The 24,313-nt window shown below is 42.9% G+C and overlaps 1 protein-coding gene across 1 annotated transcript; it reads right to left on the bottom strand.

The window, feature by feature from the left end:
* Nucleotides 1–12,604: 12,604 nt before the first annotated feature.
* On the bottom strand, nucleotides 12,605–14,691 carry LOC309556814 (rhodopsin, GQ-coupled-like). Its single transcript, XM_082259332.1, has one exon. It carries the CDS (start codon nucleotides 14,258–14,260, stop codon nucleotides 13,250–13,252), a length of 1,011 nt encoding a protein of 336 aa, XP_082115458.1. The 5' UTR covers nucleotides 14,261–14,691; the 3' UTR covers nucleotides 12,605–13,249.
* Between the last annotated feature and the right edge of the window lie 9,622 nt (nucleotides 14,692–24,313).

The following is a 24,313-nucleotide window of genomic DNA, read 5'->3' as shown; positions in this document are numbered from 1 at the left end:
TTCATTAACATTTGTTTTTCGGCAGGAAATTGTGGCTACTGTTCCCCCCTCCCTCTGCAAAAGTATGGCTAAAGCTCTTTTGGCCATATTTCTCTCTGGGTGACAGGACAGGAGTGCATATACAGTACTTGTGCTCTCCTGTAACCCAGAATCAGCCTAAACTTCAAGTCTTCTCCGAAAAGCTGCAGCCCCACTTCACACATGACAGGTTTTGTTTTAATAAAAGCTTAGCATGCTGCTTGTACTTATAAAATATAATTACCGGTGACCAGAGGATACTGTCTTGTTCAGCAACAGTTTGTCTAGTAAGACACGATGACATTCATTAATGAGAAGCACTGAGCAGCAGGAGACTATTATCATCTCTGGTCTGGTTTTCCCTAATAAGTCATTTATTCCGACTCTTCAAAGACGGTGTGTTTTCATATACATCCTCTCTCAGGGCCCAGCGGTCAGCTAACAAACCACAAAGAATTATTTAAGGGATGTATCATAATGCACAGTGTTTGAGTAAAATATGGCAATGCAGGTTCTAGCTACAAGGTATGTCTAAAAAGTTTGGTGAATGGTATCAGAAAACAAGAAAAACAGAAGATACAAACTAAAGACCTTTATTGGCCTTAAAAATAATCAACATCCTTCAAAATACACTTTTGTCAATGTTCATAAAGCTTCTGGAAACTGTTAGCAAAGGCCTCTTTAGAAATCGCACATTCTTGGATTCCCGTATGCCCACTAAATATCCACATTTCATGACGCTCCTCAGTCAGGGAAACAGAAAGAAGTCTGCAGGCGCCAGATCAGGGGAGTACGGTGGATGATCGAGAACAGGTATGCCACACTGAGCCAATAATTGCTGCACACAGATCGCACAGTGAGCAGGCTTGTTATTGTGCAACAACGTCCACTGTCCAGTCCTGTGCAACTCTGGCCGAACACAGCGGATGCGTCATAGCATCCGTTTCAAATCTTTCTCATTGAATGAGGCGTTCACAGTTTGACCCCTTATGGATGATGCCATTGTTGTCGTAGAAGGCAATCAACATTGTCTTGGATTCTGAGTCAAACTGGTAGCACCAGGTCTCAAAGCCCTGTGACTATGCTTTACAGAAAGGATGAATCCTGGTCACACTTGGTAATGAAATCTCAAGAGGTTTCTATCCATTTTGGTGGGGTTCGGTTTGTGGATGGCCGACCTGAATGTGGCTCATCTTCAGTCATTTCCTTCCTGTTACAAAAGTGTCGTAAACACATTTTCTGCTCACAACTTTTGTCCTGTGCATTGACACCAACATTTCATGCATCCCCATTGCCCTTTTCCCCAACTTGTAGCAGAACTTTATGTTCACCTGACCCTACCTCTCACACCGACTACGATCCACTGCCCGTAGCAGGTCTATCCTGACAGTCACATGTACTGCATGCTAGGTGGCACTTCTCGTAATGTCTATGGATAGCCATGTGAAAGCGTGCGCACCTGGCCCATATTGCAGTTGAAATATAGGACCATTCACCAAACTTTTTAGACACGCCTCATATACCCCATACTGGAACCAAATTTGCATCAGATATAAAAGGTTGGTGTTAGATAGCAAACAAAATATAAGACTTACCTGTATCACTTGCTACCACAACAGTCATAATTGGCTACAGCATGTGAAGTACACACTCCTAGAGGACAAGCAACCAAGTTTCTAATCCATTTGTCTCAGAGTATATGCAGGTGCCTATCAATGCTGATGTTTTTCATATACAAAGGGGCAGCTTCCAAACCATGCACAGGTACTCTCTGCCACACTTGAAGCCAATCTCCAGGAAATATAAAATTCATATTTGCAGTGGAACTGCTCCCACCCTGCAAGGGTTACCTGCTTATTAAGGTCTAGGCGATATGGGTAAGAAAATTTACTAACCTGATGCTCCGCTCCGCTCCGCTCCGCTCCTTAATGCTGCTAGACCTGTTCCCACAGGGTCTTCTCCCCCATGCTCGAGCGGTAGAAGGATTCTGACATCATCAAGACCAATGCAGGGTCCCTGCATGAACCTAAAGAGGCTAAGGGAAAGTCCACCATCAGGACATGGGGGAGCGTTGTCTGCTGGGGGAGCAGAGGATCGGATAAGCAAAATTATTTTATTCTCCTCCAGACCTAAATTAGCAGTTAACCGTTGCAGCACAAGGACAGCCACACCACAGGCAGGAATTTTCTGATTTCTCAGAGCTGGGATTTAGGTCGTCCATTGATATTGAAAGATGTCCACAAATATGGCAAAGTCTCATACATTATATACTCTTATGGAAACCTTAAAATGTGAAAGGTTTAAAAGTTTTGTTAACTGCAAATCATTGCAAATTTGCTCAGTTTATGCCCTTCTAATGACCTGCCTACCTGTGACAGTATTCACTGTCACTGGATGTTAAAGACAGATAAGTAATGGTTTGAATTGCTTCAGATGGGACGGTCATATTTGCCAGCAATATCTCCATATATCTCCATATAGGAATATAAAGATTTATTCCCATTTGCCATGAAATCTGTAATTTCTGAATGCTGTGTATATTACATATCTTTCAATGTCAGACAGGTTTTCCTTTTGTTTGTGTATTCGGAGGTAATGTGGATTGCCCTGTCTCATTGTTAAGTGTTAATGACCTCACATTGTTCTGTCTGACTGCCTTAAGAGAAACTTATTATGGGATGTATATAGGTATGTGGAATGGATGCTAAGGGGGAGGGGGGATTGTCCCACATTGTATATTTTTGTGTACACTGTATGAGAGTGTAAAACTCTGTTCCTATTGGATTGTGAATGTCTTGTCCAGTCTTCAACAAGGTCCACCTAGGCGGTAACCTTGTGGGTGAAAACTGTATATAAGTCTGTTTCTTGTTCAATATGCTGCAAGGGATTGCTATGGTCTTCCATACTCCCTTGGATAATCACTAAGCTCTTGTTAGAGCTTGTGTAAGAGCTCTTTCTGCTGCACTCTCTGGGGAAAGAGAGGTTCACCCATGGGAACCTGGAACCTTGTCGTAGGTCCAGGGTGGGTAGGAGACAGCGAGACCCTAACCAAGCTGCGGCGGTTTGTGGGGTCTGAAGTGGTTACGATGTCTGGTGGAGTGCTTGGAGCCCTCGGGAAGCACTAGGAGCATCTGTCAACGGAGGTGCCTGGTCGGGGGGCTGGTTGATCCGTTACACTACCCCATATGCACTTTTTGTTGTTGTTCATATTGATACCATGCAGGGCCGGACTGGCCTATCGGGATACCGGAAATTTCCCGTAAGGCTTGCAAACCCCCTGCCCTGGGGCTGCCTAAACTTCATCGGCACCCTAAAAAAAATGGCTGCGGCCAGCCCGACATATACACTGTGCATGTGCCGCCGCAGCTCCGGAAAGTCCGTACATGCTCAGCCATTCTCCCTGCATTTCCTGTATCATGCCGGCAGCACTGCATCTCCTGTACTATGCCCGCAGCACTGCATCTCCTGTACCATGCCTGCAGCACTGTATCTCCTGTACCATGCTTGCAGCCCCTGCATCTCCTGTACCATGCCCGTAGCCTCTAACATGTCCTCCTGTACCATGCCAGCGACCTCTGACATCTCCTGTACTATGCCCACATAGCCTATGACCACCTCCTGTACCATTGTACCATGTCCGCACTTTTAACCGGAATTTGCTTATATATATATATATATATATATATATATATATATATATATATATATATATATAGCCCTATATGCTTTCATATCTGTCTTATCTATAATACACTCTTCAAATGTGCTTTAAAATGCATGGTGTTCCCTTTCATGAACAAGAAAATAATGACGTTATGCTGTTGGGCTAGTATAATAATGCTAAGGGGCTGGTAAATTATTGCCAGGGCTGAGTTTTATTCCCAGTCCGGCCCTGATACCATACTTGCTTCAATTTGTAGTTTGGCACATAACAAGTCTTTGGCTTCCCTAAGCTCTTTTGGGCTAGAGAAGGAATGATGGAACACTTCACTCTGGAGAAACAGCCCAGGTGAGAATAAGTAAAAGCGGATTCAGCCTGACTCCTCCTAGGTCATTCCCCTGATGTGTTTCACTCTGCCTACAGTTTGCATACTCATAGGGGTGGGGATTTGGAGTAACTGATGCAATTTATATTATATTACATGATGATGTATACATTTCATCAGTCATTCCATATCCCTGCCTATGACTAAGCTCTGTGTGGGGAGTGAAACACATCGGGGGTATGTCCTGGGAGAAGTCGGGCTGAAGCTGCTTTCACCTTTTCTCACCTGATCTGTTTCTCCAGAGTGCATCTTCCTATCTTTTCTTCTCCACTTGAGTATGTAGAGCCAGAAACAGGCTCTCCTAATGCCAGCACCTGCATCTAATGTGAAGAAATGTCATCAGCACACCAAGGATAACTTGATAGGGTCCAAAGCCTTATTCGATGGTCACATAATAGATATGTAGCAACGTTTTCGGAGCCACACAGGGCCCCTTCATCAGGCAAGTGATGAAGGGGCCCTGCGTGGATCTGAAACATTGCTACATATCTATTATGTGACCACGAAAAAAAGCTTTGGACCCTTTCGAGGTATCCTTGGTGTGCTGATAACATTTGTTCTCTTTGAGTATCCACGGTTTCCAACTGTGATTTTTGTACGGGATCAACCTATGGTCATTACAGAACCTAGTATTACTGAACAGCCGGTGTTTTTGAATGTAGAGTCTACAAGCAGCCTTGCCAAAACACAATGCACAGACTTCCTCCACCATTATCACTATCAGGAAGTCAGTCAGAACAAGGATGTGCAGCCAGAATGTTAGAACATAAAAAACTATCCACAACTCTGCCCCCAGGTACAACACCAACTTCATCTCAACATATCACCCAAACCATCCTATCCACTTCTCCCAAGACCTCCAGCTCTTTAGCTCCCTCATCAGCATCTTCAGAACTTCTCAAAAGCCTCTCCCATTCTGGAACTCCCTATGCTGATCTGTCCGGTTGTCTCCCACTCTGTGTGCCTTTAGACGGTCTCTGAGAACTCATCTATTCAAGGGAGCCTACCTTACCGACACCTAAAAACCTTTTGTACCAATTCCCCTTCTCTTTTAGATTGTAAACTCAGTGAGTAGGACCATCCTAATCCTGTATTGAACTGTAATGTAACTGTTGTGTCTCCCTTTATTTTGCAAAGTACCGTGCAAACTGTTGTTTCCTGTGAATTAATAAACAACCTCGACAGATGAAGCAGGGGAGGGGGGTGTTGCTGTTGAGTGCTTTTGTAGTCCACTGATATGTCCACTGGTTTTCAAACGGAAATTACTTACGGACTGAAAGTCGGAGGACATCTCTGCAGGAGCCCACAGTGCACCCATGATCTACTGATCTTGGCTGAAATGCTATCCAGGTTCCAGCAGGAAAAAATAAATAAATGCACGTTTTTTTTCTCTGCAAAAAAATGCACATTCATTTTATTTTTTAATTTGATATTTTGATATTTGAAATTTTTATGATACGCAGTAGCAAACGAATAGTCCTCCAGTTAGGGTTCAGATATGCTTTAATTTAAACAATGCAATAAATAGATAGATAAATGTATGGTATAGACCCAATGAAAATCCTCTATCTTTACCACCTTTATACAGGTCTCACGTTACTTACTACTCCAACAGATAAGAGTAAAGACTACACTCATACTTACCAAAATATTTATCCCAGTCCCCAAGACACTGTCACCTCACCCCATGGCTCACACTTGACCTGCCCACCTTCTGGGCGGTCTCACACAGGACATGCCCACTTTCTGGGTAGTCCCACCACTAATTATGCACGAACTGCCCCCTAACCGCCATGACACCCTTAGTTGCTAACATTTTTTTAAGCAGGATCAGTAACTCAAATAGGAGGGATACTGTGATCCCAGGACATAGCCCAGGACACAGCATCATCAGGACAGAGGAATGAGTTGTGGGACTGTCCTGGCAAACCTAGAACGTTGGCATCAATGCACTTTGACAGGCACTGTGAGAATGATGTATGTCTTCCAATACAGTATATTTTTATAATTATATTAAAACAGGTCTTAAATGAAGTCCCATCTGTTATCTGGCAGAATGAGTGCAGGATCTTCTTTACACATATGAGTCCAATCTGTGACTATCATCCATTGGATATCAGAATTGTCTTTCCTAGTTATGTAAGTTCCCTCTAATGATTCATATGTATTGGTTGATTGCCATTAATAACCATTTAAATATTCCTATTTTTTCTCATTACATGGCAAATTTGTTCATGGCTTATTTGAGTTCCAAACATTTCAAATGGGAAACGTTTCAGAGCTTAAACCACAAGAGAAGAAGAAGAAGAAGAAGAAGAAATTTTTAATAAGGATTACACAGTAAGATTTAGTGCTTTGGACAGTGAAAATGACAAATGAGACAAGATTAAAATGTTGTCAGGGCTTCACAATGAATGGGTGGGTTAATGTGTGAGTGAGGGCAGAAAAGGATCATCTGACGTGACGGCTTTCTAAAGCCCTGTGAATAAGGTCAGTGCATTCTTCTCTATAGGGGGCTGGTAGCTGCCCGGACAGGCTGTGCCCACAGACATCAGACATCAGGCTGCGGAATAACACTTTAAAATTAGGAAGCATGGCAGTATTTGGCTGAGGCACATATCATGCAGAATATGCCTACAGTCAGGGCATCAAAAGCTGCCAGTAATGACGGCGTGTGTGAAGGTTTATAAAACCCCAGCAATGGTATTATCTGCAGACAACATTTTAAAGAGAGCCAACCATGACTGGGTTTATGAAGAAATAAATAAATAAATTAAATTAAAGTGGTATTAAGCCCCAAATCAAAAATGTTATATATTGAAGCTGATCAACCCTTAAATGTAGTGGCTGCGTTTGTTTTCTTTTTAGGCTTTTATTCCTTTATTTTCACCTGGTAGTGGCCAGTAACACACTTCCTGTCTTAAGGTGTTTCCACTCAGGACAGAGGAGCAATGGAGACACATTTGGACAGCAGCATTGTCAGTCTGGAGGGAGGTAGTGTTAAATTCAGATGAACTTGAATAGAAAATTAAAGCTAAACTCCAGCTAACATTTTTGAAGCAGTTACAGTAAGGCAGGCCACACATTATGCAATTTTCTGTCCTTCAACCACTGGAAAATTGCTTGATTCTCCTATCAACATAGTCAGTATTGACTGTGCATATTGCAGTGCTATTGTGTTCTGCCAGCGGGGAGCACTGGAAGTCTTCCCCACCAACAGAATACAATGATGGCTGCTGGGGACTACAGCTATCGCCAGTGATCAGGCGGAAAAAAAAAACGACAGGCTGGTTATATGATCAACTTCAGTACAACCAGCCTGCCCATAGACAGAACAAAATTTGTGCGGTTCCTGCTTAACTGGCCGAATTTTAGTATTTTATGGCTAACATAACAGTTTTTATTTCCTGTGCAATAAAGTTTTTTATGTAAATGTAAAAAACCTGACCATTGAAAGCACCCAAGTCAATGTAAAATTGTTGAAAATTGCAATTTTTGCCAGACAGCTTGGTCTGTTAAAGAAAGCTGAAAAATAACATATTTACTGTCAGTAGCACCAGGTGCTAATAAAGGGAAAAAAGCCTGATTAAAAAAAAAAGAAAACGAATGCAGCCACCACATCTAAGAAAATCTGCAATAGAATATATATATATATCTATCTATATATATCTATCTATATATTTATATATAGATATATATATATATATATATATATATATATACATATATATATATATATATATACAGAGAGAGAGAGAGATATATAGATATATATATATATATATACAGTGCATTGCGAAAGTATTTGGCCCCCTTGAACTTTTCGACTTTTTGCCACATTTCAGGCTTCAAACATAAAGATATAAAACTGTAATTTTTTTGTGAAAAATCAACAAGTGTTACACAACCATGAAGTGGAATGAAATTTATTGGATATTTCAAACTTTTTTAACAAATAAAAAACTGAAAAATTTGGCGTGCAAAACTATTCAGTCCCCTTAAGTTAATACTTTGTAGCGCCACCTTTTGCTGCGATTACAGCTGTAAGTCGCTTAGGGTATGTCTCTATCAGTTTTGCACATCGAGAGACTGAAATTTTTGCCCATTCCTCCTTGCAAAACAGCTCGAGCTCAGTGAAGTTGGATGGAGTGCATTTGTGAACAGCAGTTTTCAGTTCTTTCCACAGATTCTCGATTGGATTCAGGTCTGGACTTTGACTTGGCCATTCTAACACCTGTATATGTTTATTTGTGAACCATTCCATTGTAGATTTTCCTTTATGTTTTGGATCATTGTCTTGTTAGAAGACAAATATCCGTCCCAGTATCAGGTCTTTTGCAGACTCCATCAGGTTTTCTTCCAGAATGGTCCTGTATTTGGCTCCATCCATCTTCCCATCAATTTTATCCATCTTCCCGCTCCCTGCTGAAGAAAAGCAGGCCCAAACCATGATGCTGCCACCACCATGTTTGACAGTGGGGATGGTGTGTTCAGGGTGATGAGCTGTGTTGCTTTTGTGCCAAACATAATGTTTTGCATTGTTGCCAAAAGGTTAAATTTTGGTTTCATCTGACCAGAGCACCTTCTTCCACATGTTTGGTGTGTCTCCCAGGTGGCTTGTGGCAAACTTTAAACAACACTTTTTATGGATATCTTTAAGAAATGGCTTTCTTCTTGCCACTCTTCCATAAAGCCAGATTTGTGCAGTATACGACTGATTGTTGTCCTATGGACAGAGTCTCCCACCTCAGCTGTAGATCTCTGCAGTTCATCCAGAGTAGTCATGAGCCTCTTGGCTACATCTCTGATCAGTCTTCTCCTTGTATGAGCTTTAAGTTTAGAGGGACGGCCAGGTCTTCGTAGATTTGCAGTGGTCTGATACTCCTTCCATTTCAATATTATCGCTTGCACAGTGCTCCTTGGGATGTTTAAAGCTTGGGAAATCTTTTTGTATCCAAATCCAGCTTTAAACTTCTCCACAACAGTATCTCGGACCTGCCTGGTGTGTTCCTTGTTCTTCATGATGCTCTCTGCGCTTTAAACGGACCTCTGAGACTATCACAGTGCAGGTGCATTTATACGGAGACTTGATTACACACAGGTGGATTCTATTTATCATCATTAGTCATTTAGGTCAACATTGGATCATTCAGAGATCCTCACTGAACTTCTGGAGAGAGTTTGCTGCACTGAAACTAAAGGGGCTGAATAATTTTGCACGCCCAATTTTTCAGTTTTTTATTTGTTAACAAAGTTTGAAATATCCAATAAATTTTGTTCCACTTCATGATTGTGTCCCACTTGTTGTTGATTCTTCACAAAAAATTACAGTTTTATATCTTTATGCTTAAAGCCTGAAATGTGGCAAAAGGTCGAAAAGTTCAAGGGGGGCCGAATACTTTCGTAATGCACTGTATATATATATATATATATATATATATATATATATATATATATATATATATATACATTTTTTTTTTTTGGTTTAATACAACTTCAAATCATACAAACGTTCTTACGAAAAAATTAATATTTGCTCTTATTGTCAATTTCAACCACTTCTGAGCCACCAAGAAAATCAAATACAATTGCAAGTAATCACCAGAAGCCAAGCAATTTATCACCCATCAGTTTGACAAACCACCAAAATTCTGTATGTCAGGAAATAAAAACTGGGTAATAAACTGACAACTTTAATATAGTTTAGCAAGTTGAAATAGAATCAAAATTGGGGAAAAAATTTTTTCCTCCATGTTGTGTCAGAGCAATTTTAACCCCATCTCCTGGCTGTCAATGAAAGTCAATATTTTTTGACTCATTTGCAGTTTTAACGAAACATGGAACAGAAAGTTTGATTTCTCTATCAAAGATTATCAAGATTACTCTATCAAATTGCCAAACAGAAAAGACAGCTCTAAGCTGACCATAAATGTAGCAAATTTCTTCCAGTTCCTGATGAACCAGCCAAAATTTGAGCTATGGGTGGACCTGGTGGCATTATCCTGCCTGGCATCCCTCAATCTTAGGTGGGCCATCGACGGAGCGATTTTCATTCCTACAATGAAAGAAAGTCGCTTGAATCCCCCATCAACACAGTCAGATTTGATGGGAAAATCCAACCCCCGCTTGGAGAACACAGTGATTATTAGCTAGCGGCTATACCAGACCCAAGAAAAGAAAACCCTGCTCCTTGTGAGGCTGCAATTCATATAACGAGACCTCTGTAGTGGGTACTCACCCTGGATCACCACCGTTACATCATAGGATAGGAAGAGTGAGCCGCACACTACATAGGTGTGCGCAGCCTATTGCATTAGGCTGTGCACCTCAAATCTCAAACATACATGCATGTGTGTGTCTATATGTATATGGCCCCGGTGTATTTATCTCCCTGTTGGCACAATGAAAGAGAAATGCTTTAGCACTTCTCTTATGGCTGAGCTGGTAAGAGTGAGATCTTTCCCATCTGCCCGCCAGCACAGAGAGCGATAATGCTAATGTGTACTAGGTGATTAGGGTGTGCCCAGGCACACCCAGCACACCCTGTAGTTTGCCTAGATGCAGATGCTCAAACTTTAGTCCATATAAAGCAGGGACAACACAAGTTACACTGGATCTGTAGTCATTAACACATTTCATACGTCTCAGTGCTTATTCATAATGAGACTATAACAGCCACTAGCAATAAACGCATGTAAAATCCAACAGGTTGGTTGTACATGTCTATGGCTGGCTTTAAAATTGAAAGAGCCGGGTAGGAAATTGTTGTCCAAACAGTGACTGCAACAAATCAGACACAGCCACTGTTGAGGTATTCAGACAACTGATGGTGTTGGCTGTCAGAATACATTCTGCAGTAGGGAAGATTCCTCCATTGCTGTTTAGCGTGGGTGGAGGAATCAAAACAGTAGATTTCTCTTGTTCAGCCTGTGGAACTGACTGAGAGAAATCTTACCATGTACGGCTAGCTCAACACTTCAGCCTACCAGCGCAGGAACAAAGAACATTATCAGTCTGACCACTGATGTTCTCTCAACTGCCTGACCTAACACAGTGGGTTGATTTACTAAAATTGGAGAGTGCAAAATCAATCAGCTTCCAGCTTTTTTTTTTTTTTTTTTTTGTCAAAGCTTAATTGAACAAGCTGAAGTTAGAAGGTGATCGGCTACCACGCAAAGCTGCACCAGATTTTGCACTCTCCAGTTTTAGTAAATCAGCCCCATAATCTCCCAATTCCTCGGCGTGCAAACCATCCTCGGTGTGCATACCAGTCCCTTAGTGATGGGGAATGTAAATACCTAAAATACACTATCATTTGACACTGTTATGCAAACCAAGAAGCTGCGAGACAACCATGTGAGTTTCAGCAGTAGATAGGGTACTCATCAATCAACTTCTAATCTCTGGTTCTCAATCCAAAAAAACAAGAAAAGGAACTAGAGATAAATAAGGGAATCAAATATAAACCTCCATTATTTTAATTTAGGATTAATATTCCGATTCTTGCATATACCCAATCGTGACTCATGCTCTTTACATCTCTAACTCTGGGACTGCAATTTCCAAGGCTTGTAATGCATGCTGGGAGCAATAATTATATCAGAGTAGTAAAAGAGAGGTTCATTTCTGAAAACTGGAGCAAATGAATGAAGAAACCATTGAGGTTTAATCTGTCAAAAAAAAAAACAGTAAAACAGTTGAAAAAAAAAAAAATAAATAAAAAAGAAATTTGATTAGTTGTTACAGGCAATAGTTCTAATTTTTTCCCTTTGATTTAACTCAGATTTTCAGGCATTCTGGTTGTCTATTTGCTGACCACCATCCACTTTTTTGTTACAGAGCAATAGTCATAAATAATGATGTGTGAAGGACAGTGACCTGATCATATTTCTGTTTACTAAAGTCGCATAGGTGACAGATTCATTTGCATTGTGTGTTGGTGGTTACGCATTTTATGCATCACCCATATATGGACTTCCTAGCTATAATGAGTACTCAATATCCCCACCTGATTTCCAACCTACACCAGTTCTGCACAAAATAATCAGGTAGTGCATTGTTACTCTCCAGCATATTTTATACAATCATTACATCAGGCAACTTCAATCTATATAGCACAAGCTACTATTTTCTGCATACTATACCACTATACACTGCTGGTGTCATTGCTGTTAAGCCTGTAAAGCCAAATTTGTGAACCAAAATTAATAAATAAATAATCAGCCAGTGTAAAAAAGCAATGGCAAGAGTGTCAGAGACTTTCCAGTGTAATGAAAGATATCTACTTCTGATTCTACACACAACCCCTGGCCATACACCTTGCAATCTCAATGTGCAATCTCTACCTAACACCATGCAGTAGAAGCCCAACCTAACCAATCTGCTCAATTTGTATCTAGCCATTGGCTGTCATACTATATAATTGTTGGTAGATGGGCATGTTGTTCAATCAGGCTGCTAAGTGTAAGGTCAGTTTTAAAAAGAAAGGAATTATCCTTTCACTGCTCACATATGAAGTCAATGATCAAACAAGTCTGGAAGGAAAGTGGTGGCAGATTTCGCCTCTGGCAATGATAAGAAGATGGGAAGAAATGATGATTGCCCCAAGGACCTGAAAAGGTTTAGCAATACAACATAAGTGTAAGAACAATTTAGCAGATCAAAGCCATGATGTTTGATCTCATCTGCCCCTTGACCATAAACTGACCCTGTCCTAAAAGAAAGGTCTAATGATCACAGTATGATGCAGAGTCAGGGAAGGCTAACACTGTGCAGTAATCATTGAGTGATCAAAAAAATAAACATTTCAAGAAAAGTCAGCTCAGAATCTGCCTGGTACATTCAGATATGCATGAAACTGGCAGGCAGGTTATTCCCCTTAAGGTGCCCTTAAAGATGTGTAGCTTGTATTGGAGATCTACCAAACCCATTGTCAATGAATTGCGAATTCACTTACTGAAAGTTATATAGAGTACACCAAAATAAACACTGAGGTCGTATTGGCAGGCACTGACAGAAGTTAAATGCCTAGACTGTACTTGGATCTGTCTCTTGATGCTGACAATGCAATCCCTTGCACTTTATCTGCCCTTTGAAGAGGAGCTGCATCCCTGGCCATTAGCTGAGTCCAGGGAGCTTGCACTCCATCCATGTACATTCCTTGGAAAATCCCAGTTTGCAGCAGCTCAGCGCTCAGATGTCCTGCAGCAGAAGCAGCGCAAGGAGATGAAGAGCTGGCGCGCCCCCTCGCGGAAGCGCTGGTCACACACACTGTAGATGATCACGTTACAGCAGCTGTTGCTCGCAAGTATCCAAAAGGCAAAAAAAGAAAAGGTGCACCATTGGTATCCCAGAACGTTTCCCACCACAAACACAGCTATGGGGGTGAAAGAGACTGTGAAGGCCATGGTCAGGGTCCCTATGATCTTGGCAGCCTTAATGTCAGAGAAGGAGACTCTGAGGGGCTCCTGGTCTGTCCCAGATAAAAGTTTCCTCCTCCTGGTATACTGGTGGATGGTGGTGAGGGACAGGGCATTGATGATCAGGGTGCCCCCTAAGAGGCTGAAATCAAAGGCAGGAAAGAGCAGAAGGATCTGCCAGACATGGGCAGGGGATGCAGGGGCTGGGGCATAGTTGCACATTCTGCTGCAGTGATTGTACTCCAGAACTATGCCACCCTGGCTGAAGATCATGGGGGTCATGGCAAGGAAGAAGCTGGCAGTCCAAGACAGCAAGATCAGCAGCAGTGTCCTCCTCCTGGTGATCACCACCTCCTTGTGCAGGGGCTTCAGGATGGCAATGCTCCTCTCAATGGTCAGCAGGAAGATGGTGCTGATGGAGACCAAAGTGCAGCCAGCAAAGACTGGTCCTATCAGGTAACAAGGGTGCCAGGATCCTACAAAGAGCACTTCATAGCCCCCCTCTGCAGTAGAGGCATTCAGAGACAGCATCCTTATCTCCCCGTATACTGAGAAAGGGACCACCAAGATGCCCAAAGCCAGGTCTGCCACTGCCAGCGAGGTCTTCAGGTAACCCTGTGGGGTGCGGATGTGCTTGGTGCCCAGGAAGACTGCCAGGATCAGGGAATTGCCCAGCAGGATAGCCAGGAGTAAGATGATCATAAAGCTGACAGTGAAGATTCGGTTCCCAGAGGAGCAGCAGCCACTACAGTTGGTGTGATTGAGGTCTGTGAGCATCCTTCCAGGGAGACAGGGGGGTCTGTGCACCTTGTGCTGTCCTCACTCTTCTCCCTGCCTCTCACACCTTCTTCATCATCATCATCATCATCATCATCAGGAGCTCTCTTCCCCCTCCTCTGCTTCTTGCATCACTCTATCACTTCTGCTCTCTCCTCTCCTACTCGTGTCATTTTCCCTGTAGTACAATCCTCGTTATCTTCCTGCCCCTTAGAAGTTCAGGACCAGACCCATCCTCAACCCTTCCTGTCTGATACACACTATCCTATTCTGGTCCTGTCACCTCATTGTGATTGCAGCCCCTGCCATGCCACTTCCCTACCTATGCCCAGTTGGCAATATCATCTGACACTGCGCTATAAGCTATGTATGCCCTGCTGGCTATGCCATCTCGCTGACACTGCGTTATAGCCTATGTATGCCCTACTGACTCTGCCATCTCACTGACTATCACTATAATCTATGTATGCCCTGCTGGCTCTGCCATCTCACTGACACTGCGCTATAGTCTATATATGCCCTACTGGCTCTGCCATCTCACTGACACTGTGCTATAGTTTATGTTTGCCCTGCTGGCTCTGCCATCTCACTAACACTGTGTTATAGCTTATGTATGCCCTGCTGACTCTGCCATCTCACTGACTATCACTATAATCTATGTATGCCCTGCTGGCTCTGCCATCTCACTGACACTGCGCTATTGTCTATATATGCCCTACTGGCTCTGCCATCTCACTGACACTGTGCTATAGTTTATGTTTGCCCTGCTGGCTCTGCCATCTCACTAACACTGTGTTATAGCTTATGTATGCCCTGCTGACTCTGCCATCTCACTGACTATCACTATAATCTATGTATGCCCTGCTGGCTCTGCCATCTCACTGACACTGCGCTATTGTCTATATATGCCCTACTGGCTCTGCCATCTCACTGACACTGTGCTATAGTTTATGTATGCCCTGCTGGCTCTGCCATCTCACTGACACTGTGTTATAGCTTATGTATGCCCTACTGACTCTGCCATCTCACTGACACTGTGCTATAGTTTATGTTTGCCCTGCTGGCTCTGCCATCTCACTGACACTGTGTTATAGCTCATGTATGCCCTGCTGGCTCTGCCATATCACTGACATTGCGCTTTAGTCCATGTATGCCCTGGTGGCTCTGCCATGTCACTGACACTGCGCTATAGTCTATGTACACCCTGCTGGCTCTGCCATCTCATTGGCACTGCACTATATTCTATGCATGCTCTGCCATCTCACTGACACTGCGCTATAGTCTAAGTATGTATGCCCTGCTGGCTCTGTCATCTCACTGACAGTGCTAGTCTATGTATGCCCTGTTGGCTCTGTCATCTCACTGATACTGGACCATAGACTATGTATCATGCCTTGCTGGCTCTGCCATCTCGCTATGTCCCCTGATCTCATTATTACCCTTGTGTAGCCTTTCTATACCCTCATATTCTGTAATCTCTATATAAATATAGTTTTTTTATACCTCCCTTATTCAATATCTCCATATTAGTTATACAGGTTTACCATGCCCCCCTTATTTTATATCTCAGTATTAGTTTTATAATATGCCTCTCCTATTTTATAATCTCATTATTACCTATAATTATATCGTTTTAAATTGCCCCTTTATTCTCAGTATTAAAATTGTATCGTTTTACTATGCCCCCTATTCTATAAAAAATAATTTCAACTACCCCACTGACTCTGTGATCTAATAGTGGTTTTTTTTTTCCTCTCTCTATATTACTGATGTCTGCCCTGGTTCAATTATCTCACTAGTAATGCAGAGGCGTTTTATTGTAACCCGCTCTCTAGTATCTATCTATTACTAACATCTTACTATTACTTTAGTACACTATTACTCCATACCCTACTATTACTTCAGTATGTTACTGCTCTGTCATCTTACTCCATCGATTAATTATTTTACAATGACTGCACTGCACTATAACTCCATTAGCTTAGTATACAATAGAGTACAGTGAGTTGTATTCGGTGATAGCTGTCACTCCATTCATCATTGTATGCTCTGTGTGAGTCCTGTATAATATAACCCATCATTATATTCCTCCCCCACTGCTTACATCCTCCTCTGTTCTCAGCTTCTATTCTTTTCCAACTTGTATCTCCTCCTGATCTAAACCGCATTACCTCCCCTACATCATTCTTACCCCTCCTCCATCCTTCTTAACCCTCCTCCATCCTCATTACCCCCTCTCCATCCTCATTACCCCTCCTCCATTCTCATTACCCCCTCTCCATCCTCATTACCCCTCCTCCATTCTCATTACCCCCTCTCCATCCTCATTACCCCTCCTCCATCCTCATTTTCCCTCCTCCATCCTCATTACCCCCTCTCCATCCTCCTTACTCCCAGTCCCTCTCCATCCTCATTACCCCTTCTCCATCCTCATTACCCTTCTCCCATCCTCATTACCCCTCTCCATCCTACTTATCCCCTCTCTATCCTCTAGTCATTACCCTTCCTCTATCCTCATTATCCCCTCTCCATCCTCCTTACCGCTTCTCTATCCTCATTACACCTCCTCCATCCTCATTACCCCTCCTCCATCCTCATTACCCCTCTCCATCCTCATTACCCCTCTCCATCCTCATTACCCCTCCTCCATCCTCATTACCCCTCTCCATCCTCATTTTCCCTCCTCCATCCTCATTACCCCCTCTCCATCCTCATTTTCCCTCCTCCATCCTCATTACCCCCTCTCCATCCTCATTACCCTTCTCCCATTCTCATTACCACTCTCCATCCTACTTACCACCTCTCCATCCTCATTACCCTTCCTCTATCCTCATCACACTTCCCCCATCCTCATTACCCTTCCTCCATCCTCATTACCCCCTCTCCATTGTGGTTCCTCCCCTCCATTCCAATTGCCCCCTTTCCATTTCCATTACCTTCCCTGCTTCCTCATTACCCTTCATTCATCCTCATTACCTCTCCCCATACTCATTACCCCTTCTCCATCCTCATTTACCCCCCCCCTCCAATCTCATTACCCCCTCTTCAGTCCTATTACCCCTTCTCCATTCTCATTACCCCTCCCAATACTTATTACCCCCTTATCCATCCTCATTACTTTTCCTCCATCCTCATCACCCCTCCTCATCCTTATAAACCTCTCTCAGTCCTCATTTACCCCCTCTCCATCCCCATTACCTTCCCTCCATGCTCATTACCACCTATTGATCTTCACTACCCCTCTTTATCCCCCCCCCCCCTCTCCCCGTTATACACAGCTGGGTACCCATTGTGCTCTCGGAGTCCCGTATCTCCTATGTGCGGATGAGGATGTCGCAGTTCTCTGTGTAGCAGATGATGTGTCCGGGCTGCTATCAATGTACAGCATGGTGAGCTGCTGTCAGTGTGTAGCATGGGGGGGGGGGGGGGCTCGGGTCAGTGTGAAGCATGGGGAGGGCTGCTGTCAGTGTGCAGTATGGTGAGCTGCTGTCAGTGTGTAGCAAGAGGGGGGGGGGGCTGCTGTCAGTGTGCAGTATGGTGAGCTGCTGTCAGTGTGTAGCAAGAGGGGGGGGGCTGCTGTCAGTGTGAAGCATGGGGGGTTGCTGTCAGTGTGCAGTATGGTGAGCTGCTGTCAGTGTGCAACAAGAGGGGGGGCTGCTGTCAGTGTGCAGTATGGTGAGCTGCTGTCAGTGTGTAGCAAGAGGGGGGGCTGCTGTCAGTGTGAAGCATGGGGGGCTGCTGTCAGTGTGCAGTATGGTGAGCTGCTGTCAGTGTGTAGCAAGAGGGGGGGGGCTGCTGTCAGTGTGAAGCATGGGGGGTTGCTGTCAGTGTGCAGTATGGTGAGCTGCTGTCAGTGTGCAACAAGAGGGGGGGCTGCTGTCAGTGTGCAGTATGGTGAGCTGCTGTCAGTGTGTAGCAAGAGGGGGGGCTGCTGTCAGTGTGAAGCATGGGGGGCTGCTGTCAGTGTGCAGTATGGTGAGCTGCTGTCAGTGTGTAGCAAGAGGGGGGGCTGCTGTCAGTGTGAAGCATGGGGGGTTGCTGTCAGTGTGCAGTATGGGGGGCTGCTGTCAGTGTGCAGCATGGGGGGCTGCTGTCAGTGTGCAGTATGGGGGGCTGCTGTCAATGTGCAGCATGGGGGTTAGGGGGCTTCTGTCAGTGTGCAGTATGGGGGGCTGCTGTCAGTGTGCAGTGTGGGGGGCTGCTGTCAGTGTGCAGTGTGGGGGGCTGCTGTCAATGTGCAGCATGGGGGTTAGGGGGCTGCTGTCAGTGTGCAGTATGGGGGGCTGCTGTCAGTGTGCAGTATGGGGGGCTGCTGTCAGTGTGCAGCATGGGGGTTAGGGGGCTGCTGTCAGTGTGCAGTATGGGGGGCTGCTGTCAGTGTGCAGTATGGGGGGCTGCTGTCAGTGTGCAGTATGGGGGGCTGCAGGGGAGTCATTATTCCTCACCTTTTAGTAAGAGAAGACAGTTGTACAGCCGACTGACCTACAACTAGACCTCCATTCTGTCCAGTGTGATATACAGGCTTAGCTCGGAGAACTGGCACATCCTGGGATTATACTGGACACATTAGTACATTAATTCCTCGTTTGCTTGGACATACATGAGTGTTAAAGTGTCTGTACATAAAATAGTGAAACACCCTCAATCACTTCTTACACATGAAATTTATAGTAGGTACAGAGGCGTAACCTAGAATCTTCAGGGCCCCGGTGCAAGAAACCACGAAGGCCACCCCCCCATCCCTGGCTGGGGCCCTTCCCTTCAAGTCTGGGGCTCTTCCCACTGATCCTGGGGCACTTTAAACTCATTGCGGGCCCTTTATTGTGGGCCCCCTTTCTGCCATCTTGGGGCCTCTCCACGGTGGTGGAATGCCAGGGCCCGGTTGCAAGTGTGACCTTTGTGATCCTGGAAGTTCACCCACTGGGGTCAGTCGTTTTTATTTTTTGGTATTTTAATTGTATTTTTTATCATTTTATCTTATTTTTTTACACTGTCCCTGACAATGATTCTGTCCATTCAGAAAAGGAAGGAGCTGGTAAATTACATATTTACCGATCCCTTCCTGGTTCTCTATTGTGACACATCCCCTGCAGCAGCCGGCAGGAGAGGGGGGGGGGGGCAGCACAGTAGGGGGGGGGGGACCAGGGGAGCACACAGGGGCCAAGAGACAGCAGAACACAAGTGAACTGGACAGGAGGAGTGGCGGAGGCAGCATACAGAGGAACCAATCTCCTTCATTTTCCACCTGCAGCTACAGGAGGAAAAAGGAGGACAGTGATTTCTCTACATGTGCTGCCCTCGGAGCCCCTCCTATCCAGGTGTATGGCGGAGCTGCACAGGCCCCTTGGAGCATGGAGCCCGGTTGCAATTGCCACCCCTGTAGTTACGCCCCTGAGTAGGTATAAAGGTTCTCATTACTTTTCTACTAAATTGATGTTGATCCTGTCAGTTTCAGGCTATTTCTAGCACTTTCTGTAAAGGGTGACAACGCTAAACCCATGCTCCTGATGCTCTGGTAGTATTAGCACCAGTTGTCACACATTCCACAAGGATCGCCAGCTACACCACTGAAGCTCTATTACCTACTGCACTTCACCCTTCAGACCAGAGGATTGAAGCAAATCAGTCATGTTATTGCTAACCAACATGATTAAACATGTCTATGTACATTATATATATATATATATATATATATATATATATATATATATATACTGTACACAATACCTCTCTGGAATACATGCACATTTTCCATGTTTTTTGCAAGGACAGAGAAATGCCTGTTGATCCTTTCAGAAATGCATTTAGTTCCTAATTTCCAGTAGTGGACTGACAAAATCCTACATTTGCTGCATTGAAATCATAAGGAATGTTGTCAGCTCTGCCCAGTTCAGTTTTATCAAACTACAAAACACATCCATTCTCCCTCACCTCCATAACATAGGGAAGAAGTGTCCTCCGATTCATTGAGGGGGCTGATTAGCTTTCTTGAGATGACACTGCATACTGCACTGCAGAACAGTTTTGGATTTCTAGCGGGATTATTTTATTTTTATTTATTTTTTTTGCATTATTTAGCCAGATATTACCAAATGTTTTCAATGATATAGCAGAACTCCAGGCAATAATTAGAAAGAAAAAAAAAATTACATGCTGAAATAACAAAGTCAGATTTTGCTGCAATATTTCTTCACCCTCAGTCCAGAAATTTCCCCCACAATACTTTTTTCTGCCACTAGATGTCCTCAGTTTGTTGGCCAGCACTGTTTAATCAACTTAGTTTGAGCCCAGGTCACCCAGGAACCCCCTCGGGCTGTTACTGGACAGTGAAAGGAGAATAATCACAGGGATGAGCTCATCTCTCTGTCTCTTCCTATCAGCATGCTCCTTGTCAGCACATGAACTGATTGGCTCTTTGTGCTGCTTCTTCCTGTCATATTCCAATCCAGCCCCACTGTAGAGGTGCTGCAAGGGTCTAAAATCAGTTCAAATTCAAGTAACTTTACCCTTCCTCTCACTCAGAGAACCTGAGAACTTTTTTATGCTTCCGATCTTAATCAATACTAATTATGAGCAGCCAGCACATTATTATTATTATAAAATATTATTATACAGGAATTATATAGAGCCGACAGTTTACACAGCGCTTTACAACTCGAGGGTAGACAGTACAAATACAATACACTTTAATACAGTAGGAAACAGAGGGTCCTGCTGCTAGAGCTTACAATCTAAGAATAAATGAAATAGATAAAAGAAAATTGAAATCAACCTCACAGCAGTAAAAAAAAAAAAAAATAGTAATAGCAAACACACATACATACATATACAGTATATATATATATATATATATATATATATATATATATATATATATATATATTATATAAAAGTGCTGTTTACACATTTAGTGTGTCCTTTGTGTTTGTTTCTTATCCTCACTTTAACTCCACATACTGTGTAACTACATTTTTAGCCACGGTGTATTCAAATGTATTAAAAAATAAAGATGAATGATAAAAGTGTTCTATAATAAAGTTCAAGGGGTTTATTTATGAAATATTTCCATTATCACTCATCCAGCAGATCTGCATATACATTTATTCTGTGGATATTTGGCAAAAACAAATGTTATTAGGCGGTTTTCTCTTCTGAACGAATGTTGACCTATTATGGGCAGTAGTAAAATATTGCACAATGGAGCTGTAGAGCATAGAAATGACATAGGGCTTTATAACAAGAGATATAATGTAACAAATCTAGGGCACTTTAGAGGGAATTAGCAAATATATGTGATCAATTTAACCAATAGTTACATGTATTTGGTGATTCACACTAGCTTTCCCTAATATTGTTACGTATCTCTTGTTACAAAGACATATGCGTTTCCTTTGCTCTTCAACTCCATCTAGTGGCCATAGTAAGGTATTTTACTGCTGCTCATAATAAAACCACATTCATTCAGAAAAAAAATAGCCTAAAAATATTTGTTTTTGCCCAATTAACACAAAACAAATTGTGCATGCAGATTTGCTAGATGAATAGCACTGCACATTTTTCTATAAGTAGACCTAACGTGTCCTTTAAAACTTTGTTGCTGTGACTCCACTTGAAACCAAATTTTAATTCTAATGTGCAGCAAAAAGCACAGGTGTGCCATCATCCTCAGATGAACTCAGATTCATTCTCTACTATGGAATAAGGTCAAATATTTTTCCCACCAAGGGGTTAATGCCCCTCTTAATGTCACCCTCATATAATCCATTGGACTCAACATGATGTTGATAATAAGTAAATAAAGACAAAAATTACATATTGAATGTGTAAACAGCACTTTGTATTTAACATTTAGTATTGTTTAGTGATAATTTTTTTTATTTTATATAATTTTTACATTTATGTTTTGTTAATGCCAGAAAGTTTAGCACTGCACTGAGGCTGACTTCAAACTGAGGTACTAAAGCTGGCCATACATGGATCGAAATTCAGCTGTTTCCGCAGGGACATCCCGAATTTCAATCCATGTATCGACAACCTGGTTGTACAGAAGGCGCTCTATCGGTCGACTTGTGTACAACTAGCCTGTTGGATTTATTTTCCTGAATGATTACTGCTGGCGGCTATAGCCAGCAACAGTAATTATTGTGTTCTGCTGGCAGGGAGGTTTCCCTGCTGGCAGAACACAAATTTGCTGTGTGAGGGATTGCCCCCATCAACACTGACGGGAAAGTAGTTGATGGGGGAATCAAGCAATTTTTTTTTTCTTCCATCCATGGTAGAAGGAAAGAAAATTGCATAATCTCTGGCCTGCATTACATGCTTACTTTTACAAAATATGTTCAATGATGTATTAACCACCTTAGTAGCAACCTGAAATATCCCTTCATTACCTCGCCATTTTTCAATTTTTATTGCCAGTTAACACTTCAGCTATGTCAGACATCGCATGTGATGTGCACCGCATTGCTCTGCAAATCACATGCGATCTCTGTGCGATGTGAATTCAGCCATATAGATTGTATGGCCGAATTTGTATCACATTCAGACCAAAGTCATGCAGGACCCTTTCTGTGGTCTGCACCAGAATCGGATCACATTAGCGTTCACACCTATGCAGGGCCGGATTAAGAGCATCATGGGCTTGGTGCTGAGGATTTTGAAGGGCCTTAAGGGCCGTGCCTTGGCATGCACCCAGAGGAGGAAGGGTGCAGCCATGCATGCCTAATTCAACATGGGATGCTGTCTCTGAAGCCCATAAACACATCCATGCATCGGCAACTGTCCCTCCTTGTCCAGCCTTCATGCTGTGTGGGGAGGTTCTGAGGGAGCTGCCTGGGGAAGAGAGCATAGAAGCCAGACTTCTGTGTTTACAAGTGACAGAAGAGCGGTAACAGTGAATATGGCCAACCCGGGGCCTATATAAAAGGTAGGGGCCTGGAGCTGCAGCTCCAATAGCCCCTACGTTAATCTGGCCCTGCACCTATGCAATCTGATTCCTGTCCCAATTGACAGTTCGCACTGCAATATGTGAACTAATCTGGGGGTGTCATTAACTCTGTATTGACACTCCCAGCAGTTCGCATATGGCAGTGTGAACTGCCTGGGAGTCGGGTGCGATGCGGGAACCTGCAGTGGATTCGCAGGGTTCTCGCATTGCACCAATGTGAACCGCCACTTAGAGCTGAGATAGATTGACTGCCAATTACTGGATCATGCAACACTGAACCCAAATACATTATATACTAAACAGCAAGAAATGTATTTTGGTTGTATTTAATAACCCATTTTTCTATTTTTATTTTTTTACTATAAAAAGATAAAAAGACCAAACATTTTGAGAAAAAAAAAATGTTTCCCTTACTTTCTGTTATAAAACATATAAGAACACTACAAAAACTCCCCCACATGACCTCTTTGTGAAAAGCAGGTACCCCAATGCATTCTTGTATTTTTGACAAGATCTTTTGTAAATCAAGAATAATACTGCTGTTGTAGGATGGGTTAAAACGGTATTGGTACACCAGATACAGCGCATCCTTAACCACTTGCCGACTGCTCACATGGAGCGTACTGCGGCAAAGTGGTTCGTTAACGTCCAGCGACGTAGTCAAAAATGTTAGTCAAGGGTCCGATCTGTCAGCCGCAATGTCGCAGTCCTGCTAAAAAAAAAAATCGCAGATCGCCGCCATTACAAAAAAAAACAATAAAAATGACATAAATTTCCCGTAGTTAGTAGCTGCGATAACTTTTGCGCGAACTAATCAAAATACGCTTATTGCGATTTTTTTTACCAAAAATATGTAGCAGAAAACAAATTGGCCTAAAATGTTAAAAGATTTTGATTTTTACATTTTTTGGGGGGAATTTCATATAAAAAAATGTGAAAAATATTGTTATTTTTTCAAAATTGTCGCTCTTTTTTTGTTTATAGCGCAAAAAGTGAAAATCGCACAGGTGATCAAATACCACCAAAAGAAAGCTCTATTTGTGGGGGAAAAAAGGACATAAATTTCATTTTGGTACAGCATCGCACGACCACGCAATTGTCAGACA

This window comes from Pelophylax lessonae, assembly GCF_965119305.1.
Source record: "Pelophylax lessonae genome assembly, chromosome: 5".
Taxonomy (NCBI): Eukaryota; Metazoa; Chordata; class Amphibia; order Anura; family Ranidae; genus Pelophylax; species Pelophylax lessonae.
Note: the sequence above shows the minus strand (reverse complement) of the source record. Positions and strands in the feature narration are given on the sequence as shown.

Bases quoted from the DNA above. Each gene is read 5' to 3' on its own strand.
- LOC309556814 (XM_082259332.1), bottom strand. From the start codon at position 14,260: ATGCTCACAGACCTCAATCACACCAACTGTAGTGGCTGCTGCTCCTCT.